The sequence below is a fragment of the Tasmannia lanceolata genome, unplaced genomic scaffold (assembly GCF_043159265.1).
Source record: "Tasmannia lanceolata isolate RefF3 unplaced genomic scaffold, GAP_Taslan_0.1 ptg000015l, whole genome shotgun sequence".
Taxonomy (NCBI): Eukaryota; Viridiplantae; Streptophyta; class Magnoliopsida; order Canellales; family Winteraceae; genus Tasmannia; species Tasmannia lanceolata.
Window position 1 is genome coordinate 50,711,175 of NW_027518692.1, and position 19,871 is coordinate 50,731,045.

The following is a 19,871-nucleotide window of genomic DNA, read 5'->3' on the forward strand; positions in this document are numbered from 1 at the left end:
GGAAAGGTCGTTACCAGATAGAATTTGAGTAATTCAAGCTATGTTAATGAAGGAAGACGGGTTGGGTGGGGAGGTTAAAGAAACAAGAAAAGTTGTTTAGAAGAATGGAAGCTAAGTATTTAATGAAAGATTAAGAAAGGTTTAAGGGACTTGGATCAAGAATGGAACTTGGTTGGTTTTATGATCAAGAAGTTGTAGGTATTGGGTTATAGATCAATTAGTTAAGAAGAGAGATGAATTGGGTAGTTAGCTGCAACAAAGACTCTCAAGGGATGTGCAAGGTGGTTGGTCGACTGGGTTTTGAGAGGTGGGCTGTATGTGAGACTAACAGGGAGATTTGGTTGTTAAGGATGAGAAGAAATGCATGCTGGAGTTCTTAATTTATAACTTGAAGATAAAAGGAAAAATTTTCCTAAAAACTTTATTCTATTTCATAAAACCAATCAGCCATCTAATTCGTTTACAAGAGGTCTATGCTTGCTTGACGTTTTCTGATCCACTTACCTTGGACATTCAACCCAAACTAAAACAATTCTACTAAAACTTCTCTAAAATTCCTAAAATCTCTCAATCATAAACTTAGTCCAACTCCAAAGCAATTTAAAAATCCTAATTAAACTAAGAAAAAGACAAAGTTCTAGCCAATGGGAAAATTTTCAAATAAAACAAACTAAAATAAACTAATAATTTAGGATCCTTGTGAAACAAGGGTGGTTGGTTGTTAAGCCGTCCGGTATGGATGATCTAGGGACAATTGGCCTTCAGGTAATATGATCTAAAATCATCTCTGACTTGATTGTCGATCCGTGGTCATCTGGCGGTTGATCTGAGGGTCATGAATAGTCTGATCATTGATTTGAAGCTTTCGACCGTCGAATGGCTGGGATGCACCTGCATCAATGGACCACGCCTCCCATTCTGACTTCTATATGTTCCTCTAACAAATGCTCTTTCACAGATTGAATGGATACCTACACACCACAAAAGAAACAAGTTTAGCAATGTGATTGCATCTACACAACTATTGTTTGCTAACCACGGAATGAGAAAAGAAAAACAGAAACTAAGGGCATGTTTGGCAAACATGAAAAATATTCCACGGTATATTCATGGGGCCACTTGCTAGAGAAGGATCGGAAAGGGAGAGCCATGAGAGGTTGGGTGTGAGGAGAATGAAAAGCCATCAAAAACAAGAAAAAAAAATCCCAATTTTAAGTAGCGTATTTTTTTCACCGTTTTTTAGGGATTTCTCATCCAATCCTCTGCCCTCAGGTCTCTCCCTCTCCTCCACCCATTATTCATAATTGGGCCCTCGAATATTCAATGGAATAATTTTTCACGGTTCCCAAACATGCCCTGAATGTATGCTCGTGCCGTACACTTCTTGAGAATCACAGTGGGGAAATATTAGTTTTGGCAAACACAAACAAATCTCAAAATAGATGAAGGATCCCTTCAGATGACCCTTATATGTCTTAGAGAAATAGTACAATAAGTATTTCCTAAAGCACCCCTAATTATTTTCTTTTTATAGAAATTAAGATCACTAACATTACCATATAAAGATTATTGATCCGGAAAGTACATTTTGACTGAGAATTACCTCCCTTCGATGGAAAATGCCGGCGGCAAGGGCAGCAGAAGCACTTGTTTTCTTGAAAACCTCCGAGAAATGTTCAACAGTGCCTGCACCACTGCTTGCAATTACAGGGATGGTCACAGCATCTGAAATCAGCTTTATTAGGTCGATATCAAACCCTAGCCCCTGACCTGCATCAGCAACAACCTTGCTTTTTAGTGATAGAGCAGAAATTATTCTAAAATTGAAAATAACAGTTCGACAAAGGTAAAGAATGCAAATATAGGTAGAGTTAATAGATATTTGTGACTATGCTACTCAATACCAGAACACTCCTACATAGGTAAGAGTTAACAGAATTTCCTAAAGAGCTTCAGAACTCTAAAACCCTGTAAAGCAACCAGTAACAACTTTAATACACCCGAAAGACATCTTGTGCCTTCTAATAAAAGGGGGTAACACACGGTGTTAATAACACCCCCTAGAGGTTCTTAAGGATAAAGTGAGGTGTTTCCAGAAGATGTAAAATATACAACATATGTTTAGTAACTAGAAAAGTAACTAGAAGTGGAATTCGTACCAATGTAAAAACTCCCTCCACAAGGATGGAACAATCAAATACTTGGTTGATTTGAAAAATTGAAAATTTCTTGTCTGCACTAATCGCATCATTTCACTACAACGAAAAATCACCATTCTTAGATAATTTGGAGTTTGGACACTCATCCTAGTTACCGTCGATCAACCAGTTTTTCTGCATTTGTTGTACAAACAGTGTTGTGGGAAAAAAGAAAGACGAGATCAATTACCAATAATTTTGTGTGACATAGTGGTACATTTACAATTATTTTCTCAATGAGAAGGACTGACAAGATCCATCTTGATTAAAGAGAACATTTGTGATGCCCCATACGCATGGAAGATGTGTTTGGTGATCAGGACAGCTAATCCAATGGACCATCATTGGAAACAATCAATGGTTTGGAGGAGCCAAAAAAGGCACCTCTTTCATCCCCTTGCCGTTAACGGGCTAGCAATCATGATGGGACCAAGGGAAAGAACTCAAAGTTAGGATGGGATCAGATTTATGGACTTGAACACCAGACAAGTGGGTCGTTGCATTGGGTAAATGCTGTAAAATGACTGTTACCATTCATGAGAATGTGATTGTCTAAAAGTATTTTTCCTTTCTCACTAATCGGCTATCTACAATGAAATTGAGTTCTGTAATTTGTAGTTAACACTTAACACTAAGGGGGCTTTTGATTGTTTCCTAATAAGTATTTAAATAGGCACTTGATAATCGAACAGATTAAACATAGGTAGAGCATGAATTTTCATAATTGAACTCCATTTTACCATCACAATCAATACAGTTGAGCAATATTTCTCCTGCTCCCAAATCTTCAACAGCTTTGGCAAGCTCATAAGCTCCAATAGGCCGACCCTCCCGCCCGCCATTAACCTGCTTGTGTAGAAATAAGCAGAGAGGTGCTCAACATGCAAAGGAACTGTACAAATGCATCCTTTGTACATAAGAATGTGTAAATTTTACAGCTTATCATCATATAAACAAGAAATCATCACAAACAACAAAGTCAAAAGCAGTCCAACTAAGTGGACTATCTAAAAAGTGTTTAGATGGAGAGGAAGTGTACAGTAAACAATGAAAATAAAACGAAATGCTTTGCAATAAGAGCATTCTCTTGAAGACAGGTGCAAAAGGTACTAGAATCATTGCTTATGCTGATGATATGAAAGAGGCAGACTATGAAACTTGATGGACTATAGTCCTACTCAATTTTTCTCAAGGCATGGAAGCGATATGACTTTCTTTAGAAGGTGACCATGAAGATGTTGAACAACTATGTGAGTACAGTTGGACTACAGTAAAGTTCACAAGAACAAAAATTATATCTGCAATTACGATCTGCCAATTCATGATCAAAAGTACAGCTAGGAGTACATCAAATAAAAGTAGTTCAAGTACGCAATTAACATAAATATGGACTATTATACACCTACAAATTGATGGCTTGTTACTCACAAATCAAACAAATACAGGATTCAAATGTTTCAAAACATCTACAATTTATGAGATTTTTTTTATGAAGAAATATCTCACAAATTGCAGTTAAATTCAGTGAATAAGCCAGGTAATAACATATGGCTTCATTAACAACGAAAATACCCTCCTTTTCAATAATAATAATAATAAAAAACAACGAAAATACCCTCATTTAAATACACATTACAATGAAAAGGCCAAGAACCGCTATAACGAAGTGCATGACACGTGTCTTCCAACCAGGTTGACCATTCAATGTTAAGATATTGGGATGGAATAACATTTTATCTGGGACAGCATCTTGGAAAAAGTTAAGGCATCCAAAGCAAAAGCTGAAGAACAAAGTGCTACTATTAAGATAGATGGCCTATCCATGGAATGGCATTTTCATCTCAGATTTTGATACATCAGACTCATCAGTTATCTTTCAAAAAGCATTTGATACTTCAGTCTCAGCATGAACAGAAGCATCAGCTATAAGACATACATGTTGCAATTTATTTATTCATTAATATTTAGGGTAGGACACTATACCATTTCATTATTTTTATTGTAATCATAAGTACTATACACAGATAAATAATACACACACAAATATGTGTGTGTGTGTGTGTGTTTTAAAACATGAATGGAATAGCAGAGTGCAATTATTTTTCACTTGCGTAAATAAAAATAACATAAGTGAAAAACAATCATGTTCTGAACATTTTTGAACCGGGCCATTCACTTTCTTCATGAAAATTTATTTTTTAACCAGGTAGATCTGTTCACTTTCTTCATGAAAATTTTCTAGAGGATTCATTAGCCGACCCCAACTAGTTTGGGACAAAGGATTAGTTGAGTTAATTAAAATAACAAATATATGTTCTAAATCATTGAGGTTAGGTAGTAGGTGCAGTGCAGAAGGTAAATAAATCACAAAACACATCAAGAGACACGTGTGGAGCTTCATGTGCTCTAGATCCATCCGGATCAGTGTCAGGAAATGAGGCGCTTCCCAACTTAAGCCTACCTATATTCTGAACATTTTGTACTGCATTCCCATACACGTCCTTCAACATCAATTAACATGACTAGATTTGCACCCAGAAAACTACATGGATGATGATGACAGAATGAGAATGGTAGATTACTCAAAAAATCAACTCTGTCACCGAAATAATAGTGCCTAAACAAGCATTAATATTAGGAAGAAAGGCTCACCGTGCACTGGTACCAGGCATATCCCTCTCCCAATGGACCTGAAATCAGCGTAGGAAGTAAGATAGCGATGAAATTTTATCCTACTGAAATTTTGAGAATGAGTGGAAACTGGATGGACATGACAAGAAGAGTCGAAGTAAAGTGTCTACAGAACAGAATGATGAACTCCAAGAAGCTAAAAGCCAATAGCACCTGGTTTTGTAACTTTTATAGCTTTGAATTCCACATCATCAGGATCCATCAGGTACACTCGCCGGGGATCAATACTTACAACCACTGCCTAAAAATTAGAGAGAAACGTATAGATGCTTCAGCTATGCTTACCAAGACTATTTAAAATATATGAATAAAAAGAATAGCAACAGTCCCATGACACCCATGCTTACCAAGACTGTAGGCTTGATGCTTTAGAACAAGTATAGATGCTCCTTAAGAAAACTCACATATGCTATAAACCCAATAGCCAAATAATTAAAATCCAACAGTTTGATTATGCCGTTATGCACAAATAACTGCAAATAGTGCGTGCGTGCGTGTGTGTGGAATGATATCCGCTTGTTCGACAATGGCACTCTTCGTTTCATTCAACACTTCATTAAACACTAGGGGCCGTTTGGGTGTGTGGATTTTAGAATATCTTGGATTTCCTTAAAATCCCGGATGGGAGACGAGAGAAGGAAACCGTCCGTCGTTTTCTGATTTCTCGCCCTTCAAGAGAGTAGGAGATCGTCTCGTGTTTCCAGGTTTTAGAAATATCAGGATGAGGAAGAGATTCCTAAAACATGGATTTCTTACTTAAAATCCAGGATAATGGATTGTAAAATCCAGAATTTTACACCGCTTTCAAACTAAAACCTGAATTCTAAAATCCACGTATCCAAATGGCCCCCAAATCCTAGTGGCACAAGGAAAAGAAAATGGAAGGTTGGGTAGATCAGTAAAATTGGGATCAGCATTCGATTAAAACAACTGTATGTTGACAAATTAGCATTATTTTATATTTACTTAACAGGACATGCCTGCATAGTACAAAAAGTAACACAGAAAATAACTTTTTTTTTTTTTTTTAATAGCTAGCACAGAAAATTTAGAAAATATCTATAACCACTTTTTGGCATCAAAGTTGCAACAATTTCCTTCACAAAATTTAGAATAAGCCCAAGTGCAGGTTTGTGTATTCAGATTTACTGCTAATACATGCAGCAATTGCAAATTCAGGAACACCATTCAAAAAAAAATTTGCACATTCAGGAACTACACTCAACTCAACTCAACAAAGCCTTTATCCCAAACTAGTTGGGGTCGTCTAAATGAATCCTTTAGAAAAATTACATGAAGAATGTAAAAGGAATCTATTCGGCTCTAATCCTGGCTCTAGTTGGGTTCTTCTACGTGGATCATTTTCTTTCATTCTATCCTATCCAAAGTCATGCTCTCTATTATGTTCCTAGCTATCAAGTCTTCCCTCACTTTTTCTACCCAAGTTGTTTCCGGTCTGCCCCCTACCTCTTTTTACTCCAATTTGGCACGAGTCGCCTCTTCTCACCGGAGCATCCAAAGGCCTACGTTGGATATGTCCAAACCATCTTAAGCGGTGCTCTCTCATCTTGTCCTCAATTGGTGCCACCCCCACCTTTTTACGAATGTCTTCATTTTTAATTCTATCTAACCATGTGTGGCTGCACATCCATCTAAGCATTCGCATCTCCGCTACGTTCATCTTATGCACATGTTGCTTCTTGGTGGCCCAACATTCTGAGCCGTACAGCATGATTGGCCTCACAGTTGTCTTATAAACTTTCCCTTCAACATTCTGAGTACAATCAGGAACTAAAAAACAGAAAAACTTGGGCAGCTGAGAAATAAAATTACCTGATTTCCATAAACTTGAGAAATCTGCTCTAAGCTACTGTTTCCGGTCTTTACCTTCAAAAAGCAAATTGGAGATGGTTTAGAAAAATGCAAGTCAAAACAAAGAAAATATCAAAGCACATCGCATGAAAACTTATGCATACTCCAGTTCTTAAATAAGCTTCTGCAGCATAAACTGCATCACTTCCAATGGAAATCTTATCAGCACCAGACCTGAAATATTCAGATGCAACTTCCAAGCTAGAATAGTGCCTGAGGAAAGATATGGAAATGGAAGGTTAGTCGCTGAAATAAGGTGAACGCATAATCATATATATTGCACTTGGATACTAGTAAAGGAGTTCAAGTTAGAAGAAGAAGCCAGTCAAGGGCACTGATCAAATAAAAACTTCCACATAAAAGCCCGTTCTCCTTTGAACACTTCCCATTCTATCAGTAAGTTAAAGATGCAATATAGCCTCATTTCTTCCCACTTAGTCAGGCCAACTAGCGAAAAGTTTCTAAATTCCCGAAGAGACCAAAGGATGCTAATGCGGTGTGTAGTAGTTAAAGATATGCATATGCATACATCCCAATCAGTATAAAAAGAGGACAACAGTTGAACAAAAAAAGAAAAAAAAAGAGAGAGCTGTTATGAAGATCCGCTTGTTTCAGGGAGGCCACTAACAGCCCTACCCCACCCCCTCACCCAAAAGAATAAAATAAAATAAAATATCATGCCAAGTGGACAACAACACATTAATAACACTTTTTATGACAAGAATATTCCCTTTATTAAATGACAAACATATTCCTACTTTGGTACATGTGGCAACATCTAAACGGTTTAATGTCTTCTTGATGCAAGTCTAGTAATTCTCTTTAATACTCCTTTTTATTAAATGACAAACATTCTCCTTCTTTGGAGCATATGATAACATCCAACTTGTTTAATGTTTCTTGATTCAAGTCTGGTAGTTATTTTCTCATTTTAAGTGCTGCAGACCAGATGAAGCTGAAAAAGCAGTGATGCATCCTGCTTTTTTATGTTCTTTACTTATTTCTGCCATTTGGGGAGACAGAGAAGCCATAGTATTCACTAGGGTTGCCACAGAATTAAGGATGTGCGTACCAGAACTATCCGAGAATAGTCTGAGTGGTCTGAGTGTGTGTTATAGCAGGTCTCCGTGGAATAGTTGCAAACAATTACTATGGGATTGGTTGTGTTTACGTAGGAGTATCTCCTGCATATCATACAAAGATATGTATGGACGGCTCATCCCATGGTTGTATAAAGCCCAATTTTAGGGGGAATAACGAAGAGAAAACATTGCTTTTCAAACTATGAGGGTCAGGTTGTCTTCACCTATACGGGAACAGTTGGTAACTCTAAATCTCAATTGAAGTTTAAATTCTTCCATCACAAGTATCTCTGTCAATGAGTTAGATCAAGGCTAAGTTGTTGTGATGAACAGAAGAGGAACTCCCCACTCCTTGGTGGAACTATTCCAAAATATCAGGAAATAGAACAGCTTTTTTCTCCCTATGTCTTTAGACATATTTCACATACAAATAAAAACGAAAACTTGGACGCTTAATGTGGAAAACTATTCACATGAAGAAGACCGCTATTACGACTTGACCTTATATGTCAGATTTGTAAGCTTTTTTATTGTTTGATAACGTTTTGTATATCCTTCTAAATAGTCTCCTGCTAATAAATTTTGGGTTTCACCAGATTAAAACAAAACACTGAACAAACTGCATGGAAGAAAACAAAAGCAAAAAAAATGTGCTGGTAGCTAGAAAAATTCAATACTTTTTGGCAAAGATTGATTAGATATGTTGGTTGAATGAAAGAGCCTTGCAATAATTTCCTCATGTTCATGCTAGCATAACTAAAGTTCCACTAATTAACAAACCCGGTTGAGTGTTAGATTTTGGAACCTCTAAGCTATCTAATCATGATTTACTCTTGCTTTAACCACTTAAAGACTATGTAAAATTTTACATCTAGCCTTCTCGCCTCCTTGTGTTAACATTCAACTAACAAACAATGGCACTATTTTCCATTAAACATTTAATCCAGCAAGCCAAAGATATAGGAAATCAAGCCTTAAACTTTTAATTCAGTCAAAGAATCACTAAAACTATACCTCCCATTTCCATCTGTGAAGTCTCTTATGCCACCACCAACTGTTAGTGGTACAAAGACATTTTCCGACGTATACCGTAAAACCTACAAGAATTATGTTAAATAGTTACGGTGATGTCAGAGTCAGATAGTGAATATAAGTTTATGAACTAAATGACAGACCTTCAACATTGGCAAATCACCCAAAGGGAAGTCCCGGAAGCCTGTTATGTTCAGAAAGCTAACCTGCAACGGAAGTTTGACACTGGAATTGTCAAATCTAAATTTCAGCCTAAAGTATCTAGAACTACAGAGGAGTAAGAAATATGCCTCATCTGCCCCATCTTTATAATATTGTCTTGCAAGCTCCACTGGCTTCCCAAGGTTTCTTACCTTCAAAAAACAAAAACTAGTTTGGAAACAACCAACAAAATTTAAGAAAAAAAACAACGAAGTAAAAATTAACATATGGGGATAAAATTACAAATATTATGAAAAAAAAATCAAAATCAACACTTAATCTAAACAGTATGTTGTTTGTTCTCTAATAAAAAATGTATATGTATACATACATTTTTTATTAGAGAAAATGCTCCAAAGCCGAGGAGAAAAAATCACAAATAGGGGTATGAACTAAGCCATTGGAAATCCAGGACTATACTGAACTGGTCAACCAGCCCCAATAAGCAGTTTTTTACTTCAGAACACAATCATCAAGTAGTAGTTATGTAAAATGCTCTTTAGAGTTATTAGTCAACAAGCATTTCCATGTATGGCCGTGTTCTCTTGTCTATAATCTATACTGCAAAACTGTGATATTTCCTCAATTTTCAAGGTGAGACAATCAGTGAAGAAAATTCCATTTTTGGACTGAACTGGTCCAGCAACCCTGGGTATTTGGTATTTTTCACCAACTTTCACTACTTATTTGTAACACTCATTCCATGAAAAGTAACATATAAATTACACAATGTTGAAATCCTGGTATAAAACAAGCTACACTTTGTTATACCTCATTCTCCTTTGTGTGTTCCCTCACATCGTATTGGTCTCCCTTGGTTACAACAAGGTCTCCTTTATCATTTGTCCTCACATCAAGGCATGCAATGACCTGGAATAACAGAAATAATATCAAATATCACAAGAATATAGTAAACCTCAATGCAAGATAGACATCAATAGACAGGATATACACAGAAACAATCTAAAGGATCATGAGAGGAAAATAAATAATAAAAATTGACAGAAGAGAACAAAAAAGCTACAAGCATCCATATATTTAGACACAACTCTTACTCTTTTCGCCAGTTTTGATGCTTTCCCTTGAGTTGACTTCTGTATTTTGCAGGAAACTATGAGATGATTAGATAATCTAACCAATAGGGAACACAATAAAATATGGCAGTTGCAGATGCTCGAAAGTTTAAAGCCTACCTTCGCTGAATAAGAATTTGGAGAATCCAAGAACCTTCTCAATACCGAAAGCCCAGCATCTGTTCATTCATGCATGTGATATACAACAATGCATGATCATTAAGGGAAAAAAACTGAAAGATTTGTGAAGGTTATACTACTTCCCTTTAGGCTCTGTTCACTTGCGTTCCCTGGAAAGCAAATCCCTGGAAAACAACCTCTTTTTTCCTTGACAAGACAGAATTCTGGTGTTCACTTGCTTTCCAAGGAAAATAGAATTACACATGTGGAATTTCTGCAATAAGTCAAAAAATGACATGGAAAAGCCCATCCCCTCCCCCCCGCCTTTAGGGATTTCATTTACAACAAAAAAACACACGGATTTCGTTTCCCTGGAAAACTAGTGCAAAAAGAAGGGCAAGCAGTTTCCCTGGAAACCTTTTCATGCGCAAGTGAACAGTCCATAAACAATCCAGGGAAATCTTTTCCTGCACAGATTCCCTGGTTTCTTTTCTTAATGCCACGTCAGATTCCCAGGTTTCTTTTCCTTTCCCGGGAAAACAAGTGAACAGAGCCTTAGAGAAATAATTTAGTAAACAACTTCAGTGTGTATTGCAACCATGGTTTTAAATTTCAGCCAAAATCCGAAATTTGTGATTTCTGTTGTAATCGAAACCGAAATTTCGGGTTTACCAAATTTCGGTTGATTTTAAAAAAAAAATAGTATTATTCCGAAATTTCGGCCAGAAATAATAATTTTTAAGATGGTAAATTTATGTCAAAACGATATTAGCTTATTTACAAACAGACCACAAAGGCACAGGGTAGGGAGGAAATAAAGGTAAGTCACGGGCAAACTCTCAAGACATATTCAGATAAAATCCTAATTTACCTCTTTCTTTGCTCGGCTGTAGTATATGTATGCTAATTATAGGTAACTACTATGCTCTCTATGTTTTGATATATTCTACTACTACTCTCTATGTTTTGATATAAGCTACCACTTATGACAATATAACTGCACAAACATGTTAGTTTCAGGTTTTTAGGTATTGTTCAGTGAGTCTCATAGTGCTTAATGATGCTTTAAGTGTTAGTGTACACACACACACACTAGTAAAAAACCCCGTGCGATGCACGGGCCGACAAAGAACTGTACGGACCACATCATCGGTTGATCCAAACCATCCATGTGATGGAACACACCATCAATACTCAATAGGTAGTGCCCGTAAGATCATTTCCACAGGTTGATCCTAGCCCTCCAATCTATAGAGGTTTCCATAATTAAAAAATCATAAAGGAGGGGGGTAGGATTGAAATTATATGGCTTCCATGGGTGCCTTTGTTAAAAAGCATAAAGGAGGGGGTCGGATTGAAAATATGTGGGTTGAATGGGTGCCTTTGTTAAAAAAAGTCAAAAAAAGTGATTTGTAATTCTCATAGAATTTTGGGAGAAATTCAAATAATTCTCTCCTTTTCTCTTCTGCTATATAGTATATACTAGTAAAAAAACCCGTGCGATGCACGGGCCGACAAAGAACTGTACGGACCACATCATAGGTTGATCCAAACCGTCCATGTGATGGAACACAACATCAATAGGTTGTGCCCGTAAAATCATTTCCATAGGTTAATCCTAGCCCTCCAATCTATAGAGGTTTCCATAATTAAAAAAGCATAAAGGAGGGGGGTAGGATTGAAATTATGTGGCTTTAATGGGTGCCTTTGTTAAAGAGCATAAAGGAGGGGGTAGGATTGAAAATATGTGGGTTGAATGGGTGCCTTTGTTAAAAAAAGTCAAAAAAAGTGATGTGTAATTCTCATAGAATTTTGGGAGAAATTCTAATAATTCTCTCCTTTTTCTCTTCTGCTATATAGTATATAAATATATATATATATTTTTTGAAATGATGAAGTGTTAGAATCCATAGTTACGAGGGTGGGAAACGAAACGTGAAACGGAAACATGAAACGCATAAAAAAAAATACAGGGGAAACGAGAAACGAGAAACAATAGAAAATCGTACAAGAAATGTCTTAGGAAATGATGTGTTTTTTCCAAAATGATTTTCGTAAGTTCCACACACGTTTCATATGCACTTTCTACGAGTGTTGCATACGTTTATCACGCGTTTACACATTATTTACATAAGTTTTCCATATGTTTCCCATGTGTTTCAGAAACATTTCTTCAATTTTGTGTCATATTTTGGAAACGTTTCCGAAACGTGTTTCCCTCATTTTAGGGGAAACGAGTTTCCCAACCGCGAGAAACGCGTTTCCCAGCCGCGAGAAACGCATTTTATGGGAAACGGGTTTCCCACCCGCCCAAGGAGTTTCCGGCAACTATGTTAGAATCTATTTTGTATTAGTCATGGGGGACTATTGAGTATCCATAGATTATTGAAGTAACTCACTATAACAGATTATTACATGTTGAGTTGTGGCAATCACATAATTGAGAAGAAATCTTAGCCGTCTGAAAAAATTGAGGTCCTTAGACTAACCCTCCACATGACTGATGTACATGTACAGAAATTATCAAGGAGGATCATTAATAGCAAACCATTTCTTACATCCGCTCTTCTCTGGGTGAAACTGGACTGCATGTACATTTCCCCTTTTAATAGAAGCGATAAAATCCTCACCATAGTTACAAGTTGACGAGATCCATTCTTTGTTAGCTTCTGACTGCCAAAACATGTAGAAATAAATTTAGTACGGCATATACGTGCAAGTCAAAATAAGTGACAAAAGCAATGATACCACAGCGATAAGAAGCACACAGGCACTGCTCTGTACGAATGAACAAAGTAGACATGGTTGCCCCCAATGTCATCCAAAATTCCCGAATCCTTTGGGACTTTCACAGCATTCCAGCCAATATGAGGTACTCTGAGACCATTAGATGAGTCAAAACGTCCAACCACACCAGGTATCAGACCAAGACCTTTTACTGGGATGCATATAAAGTAACAGTCAATTTAATTTTTAGCAAGACAAGAAATCAAAAATATGTTTTAAAAAAAAGACTAGAAGTAAGAGCACCAAACATCATTCATTGGGGTGGCACCATAGAAAGATGGCATCGATGACGGAAGCAGTTGATACAGATATACTGTATAGGAAAACGGACCATCAAAATATTTTGGAATAACTTACCCATCCAAAATCTAATTGCAGTGCAATTTCAATCGTGGCGTGTTCATCATAGAAACAATTTCTATTTTTCATCAATTCACTATAGTAACAACATTACATTCAGAAATTGGTTGGAGGTAATAGTTTGAAACACTCGTGCACGTCATCAGTAACACGAGCAATTTAACAAACTACAAAGTCATTGGCTCCCCAGTTATCATTGGGATCTTAAATAAGTGGCAGTTGATTCCTCTAAAAGGTCTTCACGCATTATCATTTGGATCTTAGATTTTACTAAAGGTATTGATTCCTCTCCACACGGTTTGAAGGAAGCCAACAAGGTGCCAGATACTTTATGATGTGTTTGGAACTTAGGATGCCAATGAAGATACATGGATAGACACAAACAGGTTCCCCTTACATATAATACCATGCATTTTCCAAAGAAATATCATGGAGCTTAGCTATGGAACGCAAAGACCCACATTCTACATGCCAGGCCCCACCTTGAATTATTTAGCAACCTTAACTATCCAATAAAGCGCCAAAATCTATGTGGACGTTAATTGCCCGATCAAGTTTCAATCTTAGTGGGACCCACATTATGTACACAGTCCAATAAGGCCCAGTTTTCGCCAGCCAGAGACTTTAAAAAAGGAGATCTTAAATTAAGCATGAGAAGCACACACATAGCCCAAAAATGAAAGTGACAATTGCTTTGGTGCGGCCATGTAGCAGCCAAATCACAAGTGCTTCCTCACGGGCAATCGAAGAATAATAATTGTATCATCTTACTACAAACAACCAAAAGTAGTTCTTAACTTGACGGCAATTGAACATTAGACCTGGTACCACAAATCCGACATGACGCCAGAGAGAAATCGGGGGGTGAACCCGTGGTTGGCCAGATGATAGAAAATCGCCAGTCTTACGGCTGATGAAATCCCATGATTCATGAAACATGGATTTTACACCAAAAGAAAAAGGACGAACATCCATGAAAAGGGGAGACACACATGGATCGTCGGTTAAGGCAATCAACATGCCGACTCCCCGAGATCTTATGAGAAGAGGGTTTTTCGATGCATCAAACCCACACACCAACAATGATAATAAAAAAGCCAGCAAGCTTCTAACCTGAATCCAAAGAGAGTGAGAGAAGAAGAAGAAGAAGAAGTAGGCATGCAATAAAGGAGAAAAGTTGTACTTTTTAGGATAAAATGAACTAATTTTTTCGTACAATTTTCCAACCAGGCCACAAAATTTCTCACATGTCTTTTTGTTAAATGGAATCTTTTTTTAATGCATTGCTCTATTTTAGTAAATATAGCAGCATCTGAGTGTGTCATTAGCTAGGGAGTGTGTAACAAGATTATAATTGATTACTGAGCAAGTTTTGATCCTATTGAAATGGTTCACTTTGCTTATACTAATAAAATATTGTGATGCTTCTCTAATTTTATATTAATAAACTATTCATTACTTACTAAAATGTAAAAGAAAAAAGGGACAGAACTCTTCGAAGCTTGACAACAAGCAAGACAAGTGCATTGATGTATCGGACAGGAAGAGAAATTAACAATTACACTAATATATATTTTATCAAAAAATTCAGTCTTGGATATGCATTTTGAAAAGGATTAAGTCAATTGTGCTTTGAACCTTGAGTTATCCAAAATGAATGCAAAGTGACACAGTGACACCTATCACTTTGCATCGGCAGGTGTTTAATGTCCATCAAGGTTCATGCGTTTGATGTTCCACCAAACAGCATCATTGGGGTGATACACTGATAGTATGCATGGGCTGCATATCCTAAATGTGGCATGCCCATCCGCTACAATGCAAGGAAAACAAGGTTTGGTGAATTGCATCACAGAAGAATGCATACCCACCAGGACAACTGATCGTAGGAAAAATGATGAATTAGAAAGCAAATGGCTAACATTTACCTGGTCCATTCTCTTCACTAGACTCAAAAAGTAGCTGGAGCCCAAGACAAATGCCTAGAAAAGGACGATCGCTTTCTATGTAAGTACAGAGTGCTTCAGCCATCCTGCAAATCAAACATTGGGAAAGAAATTAAGCAACATGCTAACATAATTGAAGATTTATTATCATGAAAATAAACATGATGAGCTATAAAATACATTAAAAATAAACAGTTAAATCAGTATTGCATCGGTGTTGATCCAATAGCAGTATATCTTATGTATTCATGCAAGTTGCACTTGCTCTAAAGTATCATAAGCCATCTTAATCCCTCATTACAACCTCTTACAAGTTACAAGTTGACCATAAGGGTTCACAAAGTTTAAAAGGGGCTGCTCATGTAAACATAGTAGGTTTTCTTTTAAAATTGGATTTTTTATTTTATTTTTTTTTAAATCAGCAGTATTGTATTATTTTAGGAATTTTTAAAAGATTCAGTTATGACAATTAAGTAGACCCTTCTATTACTTATTAGTAGTACAACTTGTTAATAAGAGGAGTCTACTACAATTTATTATATTTGCTTAAATTGGGCTTGGTCAGACAAGTTGGTGGTTAAGAAGGATGATGAGTTGTGCTCCCCTCCCTATAGTTAAACAAAAACTTGAGTTTTCAAAAAGAGATCAAGACCCCTTGGATTTTATTGGATTTTATGATTGTAAGAACAAAAACAAAATGGGAATTATGGTTTCATAGGGTTTCCCAAACGGAGATATTTTAGGAGATAAGAGTGACCTATGGTTGAGATCAAACAACGGTTTTAGGAGTACTAAGAAGGGATAAGTATTGTTCCTTTGGAGTATTTTGGACAGTTTTAAGCTTGTAAAACAAAACGTCTTTTTCTTTGGGAGTGTTTTCAAACCTTGGTAGTGATGCTATGCTAAATACAAATAGCATAATACTACTACCACTAAAAATTATGTAACAAATACTGAATGACAGTTTGTAGAGAAATTACCCACTCAGATTCAGCACATTCATTGCTGGTGCAAAGGCCCCAACCCCGGGAAAAATGAGACGATTTGCATTGACAATGTCTTCTGGCTTTTGTACCTGGAAAGGGAAATTTATTCAACATGTCAATATAAAGCATGATTTGTAAGGTCACCCAGATAGTTTTAAAACATGAAAAGATCGAATAGGAATATAAAATTGCACCTTAGAAAGAAAAATTGGTATGGGGGGTAATAAGGATTTTAAATTTATTTATCTCTGAAAAATTAACAATCACTAGAGAGCCCAATATTTCATTTCCTTTCTGTGGTAAGTAGAAAGGAAAAATTAAACGAATTTACTAATATAACACAAATTCGAAGAACAGAAAACAAAGGGAAGTAGAGAGGGAAACTGACATCTTTGGTATCGTAACCGAGAAAGCGAATAGCATTCCTCACGCTTCGAACATTTCCAGCCCCATAATCCAGAAGAGTAACCACTAAATTGAAAAAATTAAACAATATAAGGGAAAAATAAATGAATAAAAGAAAAAGGATTAAGGATGCATACCAGAATCTGAGTTGGAAGAAGCGTGGACAGAGAAATGCTTAGATTGAAGCTTGAGGTTTATTCTGCAGCTTTCATGGCGTAGAGAGAAAAGAGGAGTAGAAGAGTACGAAGGAGTTGGAGAGATGATTGACCTAGAAGAAATCGGAGCCGCCTCCATTTTACCGGACACACTTCTTTCTCTCCCTCTCGCTCGTTTTAACCACACTTTCCTCTTCTTTTGTTAAAACTCGGAACCCTTTTTATCGACCCGACTATAAACTGATGTGGCAGAAAGGAAAGTGAAGGAAAAGAAACCTGTCAGATGAGCGTTTCGTTGCACAGAAACCTCACAGAAACCTCACAGAAACTAACAGAAACTACAGAAATATGCGTTTCGTTGCAGGGAAACTCAATAGAAACCTGTTAAATAGAAACTGTGACAAACTGATATGCAGAATGATGCCAACATAGAATCTAGTCTAAAATAAGTGGGTCTAACCCTCTGAAGTCAATCAAAATAAGAAAACCATGACAAACAGAAGTTGAACAATAACAATGCCAATCAAATTGTCAGAAATATAGAGCTGCCAAGATATAAATCAGGCAACCAACATAGACTTGACAAAAAATTGTCACAAATATATAGTTGCCAAGAAGAAGCAGACCGTAATATCGCATAACAAAAAGACCAAGCCAAGTCCTTACATCTATAAGTCCAAACCAACTAACAAAAATAGTACATAAACATGTTCACCAAAAAAAACAGACAAGCCAACCAAAAAAAAGGATCATGTCCAAATGAAGTCCACATCCAGAACCATCCAACAACCACATGTTTATGTAAGTCCAAAAAGAAAAGAAGACGATGAGAATTTGGGATCAGCATTACCTTGGGTATAGATCTACAAAATAGGAGCAGAAACTAGATTTTCTTGTGTAGCAAAACCAGGTGAGTTCAGCTTCTTAAATACCCAAACTCATCTCAGATCTAACAACAATTGAAAAGGGGAAAAAAATCGATTATTATAAAGAAAATAAGAGAGACGAATAATAATCAGAAAAATCAAACAGTAAAATCAACATCAAGAACATGGATGTAGCAATAAAAAAAAAGGAAAAAAATGAAACCAACTCAGCTGAGTCCAATTTCTGATATAATACAGAATCTTGCCAAGTGTAACCAACTCAGCTGAGTCAAAAAAATGAGGGACCAATTTTCAAGACTACTCAATTTTTATTACATATTATGACAATGCAATGGATATTAAGAACAAAACTAGTCATTTCTTCTCATAGCATGCATTAATTACTGAGCACAACAACCTTATGCTGATCACTTTATAATATATATTTCCCATTTTTATCCAATAATTCAGTTTATCTGCATAAAGGCTATAAATTTGATTAGATCTACTCGGACAATACCGCGATAGAGTTATAAGAGGGTCATGTTGGGGGAATCCATGATGATGCAGGGGAGTTTTGAAACTATGCAAAAAAAAAAAAAAACCAGATGATAATTCATAATCACAACGAAATCAATACAGTACAGATAATACAAGATCATTTCATCTTTGAGAACCTTACAAACATTCATAGAAGATAGAAAACCCTACAGATAGAAACAGAAAATCGAAAAGAGAATAACCTTTTTAGCATCTTAACTGAAAGAAAAAGATCTAAAAAATTTAGTCCTCCTATGCAAGCCAAAAGAGTTGGTAAGTATCAAGAGCTTTACAAGTGCAAAAAATAAGGGATAAAACAAAAACCCTAAAATTACAGCATATCGAATCTAGTATTTCAGAAAATCAAACAATAGAGAGCAACTTGAATGAAGCAACTTCCATAGATTAAATAAGAAACGAGTAAGAAACCCCATAAAATCAAGAAAAAAATCAAGATTTCACGACATCACAGTAAAAGCCATATATTTCGAGCAGATTAGAAGCACGGCTTTCAGAAAGCGGATTAGATGTGCCATGGAAAGGAAAAATCAAACCAGAATAGTGTAAGAAATAAAAAGGAAAAACTAAAATAAAGACGGGATAAAAACCCCATTTACGCCATTAGGAGTCCCTTCTCCACAGCCTTCTTTGCCTTTCATGTTTGAAAAAAACCCCATTTACGCCATTGACAGATCATCTAAATCTTCTCCATTAACACCTATTTCTGCCATTAGGAGTCCCTTCTCACATGTTCTTTGCTGCCATCAACGAAGGCTGTGGAGAGAGAGAGAGAGAATACCTGGTTTGGGAATGGCTGAAATGGAAGATGTGGAGAGACGATGGAGGCGACGATCAGCTTCTTCTTCTTCTCGCGGAAAGGTAAGGGAAACCTAGCTAGGTTTCCGATAGTTTATATCGGAAACTCAAGTGAAGAAAAGTCGAGGGAAACCATTTTCCACGTAATAAATTTTATTTTCCACGTTTGAAAAAAAGTTTTCGAGGAAAGTCAAAAGAACACGTTATTTTTTTGGTTCCCTGGAAAATAAGGCTGGTTTCTGCAGAAACCAGCGTAAGAGAACAGAGCATAAGTCTATAACCCGACCCAGTCCCATTTTTTAAGATAAATGTCTGAGTTTAACTTGGGCCGGGTTGGGTCAAGTTGGGTTCTAATTCACCTGGGGCTGAATAGAAAATACAAGTGTAAACATAACCCAAATGAGCATTATATGAAGAGGAGCGGCTAGGGTTTACCACTTGTTTACCCTATGAAGAGGAGCGGCTAGGGTTTCGCTCCTCAGACGTGAGTTGAAAAACATAAGCACGATAAGTTTTCTTGTTGAAGGAAAGGCGCTTTCCTCACTTTTTTGACTGAAATCAACTTGAGCATTTGGCGAGAAAGCAGATTTTCCATGTAATACTTATTACTTTCCTGAGAAAAAGAAGAGAACAGCGGGATTTTATATTTCCTGAGAAAATACACGGTAATTTCCTTTTCAGCGCTTTCTTGATAACAGAAATGAACGGACTCTAAGAAATTCACAAGAAAATTAGACGATG

The 19,871-nt window shown here is 36.6% G+C and overlaps 1 protein-coding gene across 7 annotated transcripts; it reads right to left on the reverse strand.

The window, feature by feature from the left end:
* Nucleotides 1-407: 407 nt before the first annotated feature.
* AT-HF (HIS HF) lies at nt 408-19,261 on the reverse strand. Of its 7 annotated transcripts, XM_077396711.1 has the most exons (21): nt 19,114-19,261; nt 17,759-17,857; nt 16,891-17,141; nt 16,737-16,819; nt 16,343-16,437; nt 15,345-15,448; nt 13,038-13,207; nt 12,828-12,942; nt 10,270-10,328; nt 10,132-10,170; nt 9,848-9,946; nt 9,166-9,228; nt 9,019-9,081; nt 8,858-8,940; nt 6,866-6,974; nt 6,723-6,776; nt 5,043-5,130; nt 4,851-4,888; nt 2,939-3,044; nt 1,604-1,770; nt 408-971 (listed from the first exon to the last, which is right to left on the reverse strand). In XM_077396711.1, exons 3-21 carry the CDS (start codon nt 17,045-17,047, stop codon nt 897-899), a joined length of 1,767 nt encoding a protein of 588 aa, XP_077252826.1. In that variant the 5' UTR covers nt 17,048-17,141; nt 17,759-17,857; nt 19,114-19,261; the 3' UTR covers nt 408-896. The 7 variants fall into 7 exon arrangements, with proteins under 7 accessions (XP_077252826.1, XP_077252823.1, XP_077252824.1 ...); XM_077396708.1 differs by lacking the exon at nt 9,019-9,081 and having other exon boundaries at nt 9,082-9,228; nt 10,132-10,167; XM_077396709.1 differs by lacking the exon at nt 9,019-9,081.
* Nucleotides 19,262-19,871: the final 610 nt, after the last annotated feature.